General features: G+C 38.9%; 1 protein-coding gene across 1 annotated transcript in view; it reads left to right on the top strand.

Annotated features, from left to right (window-relative positions):
* Positions 1-11,829, top strand: part of MOCOS (molybdenum cofactor sulfurase) — a gene marked incomplete at both ends in the record, with an annotated part of 60,519 nt that extends 48,690 nt beyond the window's left edge. The window contains 3 exon segments of the mRNA XM_010146110.1: positions 18-134; positions 4,000-4,446; positions 11,511-11,829. Coding sequence (XP_010144412.1) covers positions 18-134; positions 4,000-4,446; positions 11,511-11,829 — 883 coding nt within the window.
* Positions 11,830-12,337: the final 508 nt, after the last annotated feature.

Genomic DNA, 12,337 nt, shown 5'->3' with positions numbered 1-12,337 from the left:
CCTGCTGAATCTGGAAGGTGAACAAGATGGCCAGTCTCTACAATATACATGTCCGCACAGGTTGCTTCTGTAACACAGGAGCCTGCCAGATGCACTTAGGTATGAGTAATGAAGACATCCAAAGGAACCTGCAGGTTAGTTTCTGAAAGAGATTGCGTGATATAGTGCCCATGGAAAATGCCTAGATTCAGTGATGCAGGATACATCTCCTGACTATCAGTTCTGATTTCCTAAGGATAGGAGGTTTGAAGGGGAGAATAAAATCAGTTTCTGTATCAAAAAAAAAGAAACCCTGATTAATTAAAAGCTAAAGTAGGTGTATGATGTCCTGTGGTTTTGAGTCTCTGCAACTTTAAGAATGAAGGTGAATTTGATTTGCTTTCACTGACCTTTCAATGCAATTGCCATGTTAAAGAACTAAATTAACTGAAATTCAATTCATTGAAATGTAATGTTGAAACAAAAACATTGATGGACCCAAAGCAATATGTGTTGCTTGTTTTCGCTTCATTGGAAAATACAATATCTGGCTTCCTGTTCTGATTTGGAATTACATGAAATCTAGACTTCCTGCAGAACAGAAGATCCTGGGCAATTCATCTCATGTTGTTTCTTGAGTATTCTTAATTGTACTTAATAATGTTCAAGTATTACAGACCTATTGCTGTTGGATGTTACCATTTAAAAGGCACACACGTATTGGACAAGAAACAATAAATGAGAATACACAGTGAATATCAGAGACTGAAGAAAGTGCAGATGACATCTACTAGATTACTGGTGTGTCAGATATTGTTAGAACATTTATGTAAAGACTGATTTCTAGATGACTAATATTTTCTATAAATTGTCATTAAAAGATGTGTAGCCAGATGTATTACAATGAAGCAGGGGATGTTTTGTGTCTGCACATTTGTCAGAGTTTGAAATTACAGTAAAATACAGAACAATCCAAACTTTTATTAATGGTATTCTTAAAAAGATAAAAAATTGTAATGGCTGTATTGATATTGTAGTTCCCTTATAATTTCACAGAGACATTTACATAACTTCTGCAAACACATTTATATCGATGTTTGATAGCACAAGTTCTTAAAGGGGGAGAGCTCTTTAACACCCTCCTTGGCAAAATGGTGCTTTGATTTACTATGGCAAGCTCCATGACCATAGTCTCCTTATGCATAATCTGTCTAGGAGCATGTGAGTGATGCTTGAATATTCAAGGGGAAGCAGGTTCCCCAAGATATATTGAGAAAGGGAAGAAAGGATCTACCCTTCTGCTGAAGTACCAAATGCTAAATGGCCAGCTGAAACACTCTTGGATTTCTGCACGTAAGGAGGATTTTGCTAAGGAGTGAGTGCCTTCTTACCGGTCTGTTTCCTGTTAATAAAGCTGACCATTTAAATGGGGATAGGCCAAACCCAAATTAATAAAGAGATACTTAGTCTGCCAGCAGTGGTTTGATGAGGTGGTGCAGTCAAGCAATCATAATTTTTGGATATTCTTATCATTCCTTTGAGAAGGATCTGAGTAAGTTATTGACAACATTACCATGTAGGGGAAGGCATCTTTTATCACATTATTTGCACATATGCTTCAGTTTTGCCTTTTCCCAGGGTGCTGTCTGTATTCTTCCTTCCCTGATGAAGATTTACATCTATAAAATACCTGTGAGGGAGGATTTTCTGTCCTCAAGGGTCCTTGGAGAATTGTGGTTAGTTTTCTTACAGTGTTAGGTAGGAACTCGTTTACTTATTTGCACAGCAGGAACCTGTCTCCTCAGTCCGTCAATCAATAGTTGGCAGAAGGGTTACATGTTTATTACCAGATGCAACCTAATTTTGCAAATGTTGCTCCTGCTTTATTGTCAATGATAAAAACTACATCACATTGCATTAAAATATTCACTGCATTAAATATAGGCATTAAAATACTACTGCATTGCATGCTTTGACATAGAGGGTTCTTTTTTATTTCTGCTTGTATAAATGGCATCTGCGTTCATTGAACTGTGAAGTTTCTTGTTTAACAAAACCCTCATGTAAATAATCTATTCACAGTTCCATTTTTATGTAACAGAAATGCATAAATAAATTAAATCCTGATTAAAAAAAAAAGCTGTTGAACTTACAGGAATAAAGATGGGGGACTAAATTTAGGGCTAAATCTTGTGTCCGTTCACTGACACACTTACTGAAAGAGAAATTTCTCCTCCAAGGGAGAGTTTTCCAGAAAGTGCTGTATGAAAGACATATCAAATGTAGCAATATCTCTGTAGATGTTACTGCCCAGGGAGGTGGCGGAGTCCCCATTTATGGAACAGTTTAAGAGATGTGTAGTTGTGGTGCTGCGGGATGTGGTTTAGTGACCCTGGCAGTGCAGGGTGAATGGTTGGACTCAATGATCTTAAAGGTCTGTTCCAACCAGATGATTCTGTGTTAGGATGTTTGAAGCATTTTTCAGTGAAGATTTTTAATGAGTGGCAACCTGTGTTCCTCAAAGGAGGAAAAGTTGGGGGAAAAGCTTGTTCCTTCCATCTTGAAAGTAATGTGTTGACTGACAGCAAGACAGATTTACTGCATATCCCAATGATGAGGGAAGTCTCTTTGGCTGTTGGAGCTCTAGATTCAAGTCTCTGCCTTGCTAATGTCCCAGAACAGTTCTCAGCTGTATAGCTCTCCATTGGACTATTTAACACAAGCCATGAATAAACCAGTGATAGTATAAAAGGGAACTGTTCTGACAGCAAATATTAAGAAAACTGCCTCAGAAAAATCAGCAGTCTTGTGGTTTGATCTGCTACCTGAATGAAATATCCCAGTTTAAATCCCAGAAAACTATGCATATGAAACTGGAATATACCTGGAGACTGCTGTAGCAAACAGACCATCCTGGGACATAAAAACTTTTTTCTGATTCTTGACCTGTTTTTGAGAAGTCTCTCTTGCCTTAGGGTAGAATAGGACAAGCATCTCAAAATTATCTTCTTCCCAGCTTGAGTAAGTAATAAGATAGCTGGGATTTTTTTCTCCATTTTGTCTTTGTATTCCTGAGTTAATTTTGTATTTTTGAAAACAGTTTTTCAAGTTAGAAGTAAGAGACTCACTAATAACTATATAAAATTAGAGGGATCTCTAAGCACGTGGAGGCAGAGAAGGTTATTGGGAGTGGTCAGCATGAATTCACCATGAGGGAATCATGCTGGACCAATCTGATAGCCTTCTGTGATGGCGTGACTGGCTGGGTAGGTGAGGGGAGGGCAGCGGGTGTCGCCTACCTCGACTTCAGCAAGACTTCTGACACCGTCTCCCATATCATCCGTATAGGGAAGCTTAGGAATTGTGGGTTAGATGAGTGGACAGTGAGGTGGATTGAGAACTGAATGAACGACAGAGCTCGGGAGGTTGTGATTAGTGGCACAGAGTCTAGCTGGAGGCCTGTATCTAGCAGTGTTCCCCAGGGATCTGTACTGGGTCTGGTCTTGTTCAACATATTCATCAATGACCTGGATAAAGGGACAGAGGGTACCGTCAGCAAAATTACTGATACAAAACTGAGAAGGGTGGTTGACACACCAGAAGGTTATGCTGCCATTCAGAGACCTGGACAGGCTGGACAGTTGGGCAGGGGGGAACCTAATGAAGTTCAACAAGGACGAGTGTAGGGTCCTGTTCCTGGGGTAGAATAATCCCAAGAGCAAGGGGCAATGGACACAAAGTGGAACACAGGAAGTTCCTTCTTAACATGATGAAAATCTTGAGGGTGACAATGAACTGAAAGAGGATGCCCGGAGAGGTTGTGGAGTCTCCTTCTCTGGAGACTTTCAAAACCTCCCTGGACACTGTCATGTGCAACCTGCTCTAGGTGAACCTGCTTTAGCAGGGTGTTGGACTAGGTGACCCCCAGAGATCCCTTCCAACCCCTACCATTCTGTGACTCTGTGAAATAAAGCAAATTTGTCATAATAGCTCTCTGGTTTTCTTCCTATTTCAAACCAGGCTGGCCATGTCTGTGGAGATGATATGGATCTAGTTGATGGACGTCCCACTGGTTCTGTGAGAATATCTTTTGGCTACATGTCTTCTTTTGAAGATGCACAGACATTTTTGAAATTCATCATAGCCACCAGACTGTCCAAGTCAGACACTGAGATTCCCTTCCAGTCCTCTGTGACAAAGCTGATGATGGAGTCTGTCCCAGATGACCATCCTTCTTTTAACAATGCAGATAAATTGTCTCTGATACCGCACATCTCAGACAGAGAACTCGAGAATAATTCATCTGCAACAAAGACGACTGTCACCTGGCAGCCACTGGAAGCTGAGGCGGAAAGCATGAGGGCAGCTGTTTCTGAGACTGCAGTACCCCCATGTAGAAGAGGTGGCGAGATCATCACGGTCACCAACATTTACCTCTACCCAATCAAATCCTGCTCTGCTTTTGAGGTATGCGCTTTGCATCATTCTTAAATATTCATCTCAACCTTGTGTTTTTCCTTCTCAGACATGTCAACCAGCAGTAGCATGTGCATGAGGTACCAGGAATCAGTATGTGGGTACCCATTCTTCCTTTTCCCCAATTTCTAGACCAAGTCCTACAACTAAGGTACTTTGAAGGATTTTCAACTAGACTGAAGTTGCAGGATGCAAATGTGTCTGGTGCTCCTCCTTCCCCACCAACAGACAAGTCTGCACATAATGTGCAGTCTTGAAGAAAATAGTTGGATTTGCAAAACTTGACCAAAATATAATCAAGTAATTAGTATGCTTTTAAAGAATGACATGTGATGGACCTGTAGGCATTGATGGGTAGGCAGCAATTGAGAAATAACTTGATTAACATGTTATAATTGCAAGGAGGCTGATTTACATTACAAAGAAATGTTATCATTAAAAATACATTTGCAACAGAAATATGACATTTAAGTGTTGCTGCACTATTTGAAAGTTCACTCTTTGAAGATTTTAATTGCTTTTTTACCAAGTTAATTATATCGTCACCTTAGCTGTGACTTTTTTTTTTAAATAATGCATGATGAAATAGGTGTATGGGCCACACATGACCTAGAATGTGACTCTGCTTAGTACCCTACTGGGAAGTGATTTAATGAATGTCCATATCAGTAAATACCGGTATAACTTTCGCTATGCAAACTTGCTGGAGTAGGTCACTGTCTCACATCTGAGTGAAAATTGGGGTCAAATCCAGTGACAATTCACCTGCATTAAAATATGGCTTCTCAACTGATTTGATTGTGATTTATTATTTTTTTTTAATGCAGAAAGAGCCTGGGGAATTAAAACAAAGACTGTTACATGATCAACAGAACATCTGTAATTTTAAGTTTGGGTTGGCTTATGATGTCTTTAATTCAAAAGAACAATTTAGGGACGTGAACAAACAATTTCCATGCCTTATTAACCTCTCACTAAATCAAACTGTTTAGAAAATTGAAGTAATCCCACAATTCATGTGAAAATGGTTTAACCTTTGTTTTAAGTGTTGCAGTGTATTACTGAAGCCCGCTATAGAAGCTGCTGCAAGATGGTGTAACAATATTCAAGCCCCTTTGGAGTTAAATTCTATTTTTAATGTGCAGGCTGGTGTTGTGAGATACATACCACAACTTTCAGTGCTAGGAAGGCTTTGAAGTGATTGTGCCCAGGAGCAGGTAAGATGTACCTCAGCATGAAAGACAGCTTATGTTTCCTCAGTAGCTGAACCAGGTTTCTTCTCGTCAAGCTCTGTGAGGGGAAATGATTCTAGGTGCTAAATTCATACAAACCTGGTACGCCCATACAGACAGAACTGCAATTTTATATGGAGGTGGAAAATCCCTATTCCTTCTTGTGCTAGGCACGTGCTAATGGGCCCAGCCTGAAAGCAGGGTTCATCGTACCTCAGCTTACCCCTCCAAAGTTAGATAGTATTCCATAAGCAGTGAGAGGTGGATATCTGCTAACTCATCTCACTGTAAAATAGGCATCTGCAATAGGAAAAGTTAATTGTTCCTGGATATTTCTATCACTTTCTGTTGACTACAGGAGGAATCCGAAGCAACTTGGATTACACAGCTAGCACTAGCTGATTGGAATACTTTAAAAATGCAGATTTAAAATTGCAACTATATTGTGAGGCTTAGTTTTGCATGCCTAGAATAATTTTTCAAGTCTAGTATATTCTGGTTTTATATTTTTGGTAACTAAGTATCAGCCACATCAGAACCCAGTAAGTTAATCACTCTCAGAGCCCCTATTGCCAAAGAGTAATATATAATTACATATATACTGTCTTTAGTATGTGGTGTTGAAAGAGACTGGAAGTTGACTGTCAATAGCATTTAATTCTTCTGCTCTTCTCAAAGAGCATTTTTTATGCATTTCCACTTAGTTCATAGAAGATACATGAGTATATGTGAAAGAACAGTAGAAGTTGACCTAATAGATACAACAAAAAATGGCTTTCAGTGCATAAGGAGAGCAGGCCGGGAGATGAAGCCAAAAGATTGATTGTTTTTCATTATTTTCAGTATTGAATTAAATCCCCCCCAAAAATGTGTTTGCTTTCATGATCTTCTTCCTGTCCACCAAGCATTCTTCAGGTTTTTGTTCCCAAAGGTCTGAGTGACACTTGTAGATCTTTTGTACATTTATAACCAGACTGAGAAAGAGTTGTTGATCTCATTGTCTGCCTATGGAAGAGGTGCAAATGGCAACTTAGAGCCCACCATTGGTCATGAGCCTTAAAAATCAGTTAATTTCATTCTAAATCAAGCAATGGCTTGGTCTCTTCCCAATGGCTAAAAGTAGAATAGAAAGTTAAGTGCTGCCAGAACCCACAGCACCACTGTGTAGAGTGCATCACCCTCCACAAACCTGTGTATGTCAATACTGCAACTTCAGCCTGTATCCCCTTGAAAGGGATGGTGGCGTCTGAAACAAAACATGCTAGAGAAATCTTAATCTAATTAAATGGAATCGAATCCTGAAAATCGTTTTGCCTTTTAAAATATTGATTATACCAGCATTTCTAGGCTTTGTCATGAAAAGATTGAATCCCATAGGAATGTATTCCTTTGAAAGTCTTTTAGTGGTCTTTGTCATACACACCTCACCCTTAACATTAAATTATCTCCTTAATTCAGTAAACTCATAGACTTCAGAAGTAATAATCGTATAGCTTGTAGTTTGCTTGGCCTTCAATTAGAAGCCAAGAATTGAAATTCAGTTTCATGTTTTAAATATAAAATACCTTTAGATGCTTTGTAGTTGTTGGAAAGTTAGAAGAATATTTTCCCAGTTAAAAATTTGATCTTTTTTATCAGTTATAACATAGCTCTAAGCTTATCTTGTACTTGAGATCAGAATCTCATAGATTTGTAAGTTCAAGTGCACGCCTCCAGGTGGTGTGGTAGATCAAACCTCTAGCGTGTGTAGTAAATGTGCTTTATTGTAAGCACATGATCACTGTGTTTGCCTAGAAGAGCATGGGCAGTGGAAAATCCCAGTTAACTGTGTGCAGGACCCAGCCCGTCTGCCAGTGAAGTCTGCCTGCTGGCTTACTGTTTGAGGGACAGATGACTTGATTAGTGGAGGGGGTACGAACTTGATGAGGATGTAAGTACAAACACACAGCTGTTTGATCTCCTTTTTAAAGTCTCCTAAACTGATTTCTCTGCTCTTTCTAAGTATTTTGGTATGGGAGGTGTTTGACCTCCAGAGAGAATGAGAGTGCAGAGTGCTTTGGCACCGGTAGGACGAAGCTTGGTACAAAGATCATCAGCATGCTGCAGGTCAGTTCCTGCAGCACGTGTGTTTTATAAAGTGTTCCTGGCCACAGGACGGTGTTTGTTCAGTCTTGTTCCATGGGGTTTTTACACAGGGCACAAGAAGTGGAGGGCAGAATATTCTAACTCAACTTCTTAAACACACTTTCTTTTCCCTACCATTATTTTATTAAATAGGGAGAGCAGGGAGATGAGCAGAGATGAGGAGTAACCTCTGTTGCAGATCACTTTTTTCTTCTTTTCCAACATAAAAATGTGTTTTAAACATGCATTTTTAAACGAACATCTCTCATATCGATAAATTTTACATAATTACATAATGCAGTGTGCCCAGTGAAAAAGGTTAGGACTTTAAACATTAATAACTTTTTTATTCATGCAGTAGATTTTAAACTATAAAAGTTGCATCTCAACACAGAAGACAAATTAGCTTTTAATTTAAAATACAATGCAAATTCCTAGTTATCGGTGGATAAATTATATGTAAGACCACTAACATTTTTAACCTTGAATAATTTAAAAGCTGTTCAGTGATGCCTTTAATGTGTTCAAAAATTGTGTTAGCCTTCATGATAATACTGTGAACTATAGAAAGATGCAGCCCAAAGTGTTTTAAAGGAAAAAAATGTTTTTGCAATGAATATTTTTACATTTCAAGGGAAAAATGGTCTAAAGCAGATAGAATAATACCATGTACTGTCTGTACTATGCAATGATTCTTGCTTATGACAGCTAGAGAAGACCTAATGTTGGATGATTAGCCCACTTGCCATGTTGAGAATGAAGTTGTATGCTAATATCTATCAGTAAAATGTTGTCCCCGATTTCCTTTTATCCTCCCCCTTCTTATTTGTCTTGATAGTCAGAGATGGCCAGACAACTTCAGGAAATCAAGTTAGAAGCTCTCTAATACAGTTTTGCTTACTGCAATGTACGCCAACCTGTCGTATTTTACTTCATTGGTTGCTTTGCTTCACTGTGTTGGTTGTCTGAAAATAGGTATTTAGTGACATTTGAGTTCCCTGACTGATCTCCTGCTGCTCGTCCCCTGCGGTGTGGATCATCTTTGCAACCTATGTCATTTCTGCTAATCTTGGACATCTCAGATGTAATCCAAAGGAGCCGTATTAAACCACTCTTCTCGTGTCTCAGATGAAAGCAGAACAGGCAGAATTTGCTTGAACTGCTCTAATTCAGTTGCTGGCAATCATTTAACAATCCCTTCAGCCTCTTTGAAATAATGGCAGGAGACGGTCTGCACGAGTTGCTTGCCCAAGTACTAAGAATAGAAATGTATATGTTCATCCATGCCCATCTCCATGAGTATTAGCATCAAACCAGCTCTGACTGTTTCGTGATCATCTGTGACTGTCCAAGGCAGGGTACTCATGTGTTTTGTTGTTGCAACTTTATTTATTGGGTTCCTAGCAATATATGCAATACAGTAAGTTGAGAAGTGGAGAGGAAGTAGGACACTTGACAGTGTACAGGGGACATCTATACATCTATGAGAGGACACAGACCCACTGCTGGGCACATGTACATGTGATTCTTATTACAACGGCAGATACCTGAGGAAGAGAGAAATGGGCTGAGGACCTGTAGTTATGTGCTGCACCTCAGAGCGGAGCATGGAGTTATTCGCCGGTATTTTGTACCAGCCAGGGGTATTTTGAATGGAGGTTGTTAGTTATTTCCAAGTATCTACTAGCTGGTCTTCTATGTAGTCAGTTGAGCTTTCCCCACAAAGCCTATCAGCATGTAAGAATTAGCTGAAGCTCTGATTAAGAGGAGGTGTTCTGTTTTGCTCATATAGCCTCTTGCCTCCCCTGCAGGGTAACCAAACACTTAAACTGTTTACTGAACAAGATTGCAGCCCTAAAGTGGAACCAAAACAACTGAATATTACAATAGGGAGCTAGGCATCATTGTCTTCATGCTCTTTTTCCATTTGTCTGCTCTTTTAGTTTATTCTGCTCATAATGTCTGTCAAATCCTGTAAAGATCTGTTGCATCTATGCAAAGATGTATGACTGATTAGCGGTCGTCTCTTTTGGAAGGGAGGTTCGTTAGCAGGAAATTCTTGCACTTTGCAATTTAATTATACAGGATAACAAAAAAATACTGGCCTCTCCATAGAATGGTTTCCAGCAAGGACAAAGGTCTGTTCTTCAGCTGGTATTGCAGTCTTTGGGCTATGATTCCTCTCCAAAAAAAGACGGTGCAAAGGTTCACAACATTCAGCTGCTGACAGTTAGAGGTTCTTGGACAACGTGGTTTCAGATTACACTGTCAGACCAAAATTTGCCAGTTTTGACTGAAGTTTTCATCCATGCTCGCTTAATAAACTACTAAAGAATATTATAAATCAAACAGGTTGATAAAATACATTTCTTATCTATAAAATTTATCCATGCATTTTCTGTACCAAATAGAGTTTATGGCTCTGTGGCCAAATTGGATTTCAGCTTTAATGCCTTAAGTTTTCAGTTTGAGTGCCTGCTCTCAGCTTTCCCTAGTCAGGCCATCAGTGTCAAGCTACTGCTGCAGGGTCCTGTAAATCCTGGAGAAGTTTGTAAGAATGGGATGTTGTAGTTCTGTGGGGTTTTGGATAGAGCATACGCTAAATAAAAATGCGATTTTTAATTAATCTAACCAGCGCTTCCAGCCTTGCTTTTCTTCAGAGCATCAGGCTGTGTCTGACATATCTTTTTCTCAAATACTTTTTAATAAAGTCTTTCACTAGTTAATTCATGTGAGCTGTGCTAAGCTTCTCTACAAAAATTCAACAAAATTCAGCTGTAGTTAACTTTTCTCCATGCTCAACTATGACTAGAAAGCATACATGAGTTGAAACAATATGTTTAAATGCCCAGCTTTATGACAAAAGAATGGTATTAATATTTTAAAATTCTGAAGAAGAAAGCAGTTATTAATGTCACCCAAAGGCGTTCCTAAAATTGCTCTGGTTTTGGATTTCAAGATTACCATCTGTGTAGCATGAGTAACAGATGTTCTTTTCACCAGAAAAATGTACATGAAAGCAAGGACAATATGCTTGTATAGGCTATTGAATGTAAAGAGTGTTATAGAAGTAATGGAAGAACAGATACCAAAGACAACAATGCGTTTTGTTGTAAAGGCATCTGGAGGAACTGTTATGCTCCTATCTGAACCAGAAACCACAGTGGTGGAAGTTTTCCTCAAATGGATTTATTGATAAAGTGGTTCCAATTTTATGAAAAATATGAAAGTTTTTTCAAAATTTTGAATTTCACATTTTTCTTGCTTTTCGTTTGTTTGGGTTTGCCTTAATTCATACTACTCCCATGAAAGATCCATGCTTTGTAAGAAAATTGTTGGGGATAAAGGTCCTGAAAATGCGTGACTATAAAACTGAAAGTGGTTTTCAGAGTGTTTCAAAAGTTGTTTTTCTAGCTCTGTTAAATCAAGGTATGTGTTAATATGTAACAAATTATAGTAACTCCATTTTTTTTTTGTCAGCTTTGTGCAGTGATATCTTTATCTTTGATTTGCAGTTAAGGTTTATCTTATTGAAGGCTGATATTGCCTTTAATAAACTTATGCCTTGCATAAGTTTTCCTGATTTCAAAGTATTTCATTAACAGTTTTTTTTTTTCCCTCTCTTCTCTTTTCAGCATGAAGTTATTAATGCAGCTAACGTTTTCTAAACCTTTGTATCCCCTCCTGATGCTTTTCCAGGTTACAGAATGGCCAGTGGGAAACCAGGGTTTGCTGTATGACCGTAACTGGATGATTGTAAACCAGAATGGAGTCTGCATAACTCAGAAACAGGAGCCAAGGTTGTGTCTTGTAAATCCCTCAATTGTTCTGAAGAAAAAGCTTATGGTCATCCAGGCAGAAGGTTAGTAACCGATATCCTTTTCTCCACTTCATTATTCGTGTCAAACTTCTAGACAGAGACACCTGCATGCACCCAACAAACTGCTGAATGCTCTGCATGCTTACTGGCTTCAGAGACAAATTCTGCTGCTGGCTGTGGGCAAAGAAAGCCTAGACTGTAATATACGGTCCTGGATAGTTTCCTAGCTTCCTGTTGGGATGGACAAAGAGTAGACAGTGACTCCCTATGTGCAGTCATAAAGCAGACGATCCAGGAAGGAATAATGTGTTGGCAGATGTGGAAATTTACTGACTAGTCTATGTCTCCACGTCATGAAGTCCATCAGCCTGAAGCAACTGTTATTGCTGCAAAGGTAAAGGAATAGGAGTCTAACATCAAACACCTTGGCAAAAAAAACCCTTCCCATTGTATAGCTCTCCTCCTCCTTCCAGCTCTGGAACTAGAGGTGCAGACTGTCCAGTGGAAATTAGTATGAATTAAAATAAGCATGAGGCACTATATAGCTCGTTTAAATACTTGCACTAGCAGGTAAATATTTCATGATGTTTCAACTTTTCTGGATTCATCAAAATGCTTTTTATACTCTGTTGAGGGGGAAAAAAGAAAAAAAAAACTTACAGAAAGTGTTACAGATATTCCTTTGCACTTGGGGTGCAAATTACTT

The sequence above is a fragment of the Buceros rhinoceros genome, unplaced genomic scaffold (assembly GCF_000710305.1).
Source record: "Buceros rhinoceros silvestris isolate BGI_N320 unplaced genomic scaffold, ASM71030v1 scaffold7522, whole genome shotgun sequence".
In the NCBI taxonomy this organism is placed as follows: Eukaryota; Metazoa; Chordata; class Aves; order Bucerotiformes; family Bucerotidae; genus Buceros; species Buceros rhinoceros.
The sequence above is the reverse complement of the archived record's forward strand: the minus strand, read 5'-3'. Positions and strand labels throughout refer to the sequence as shown.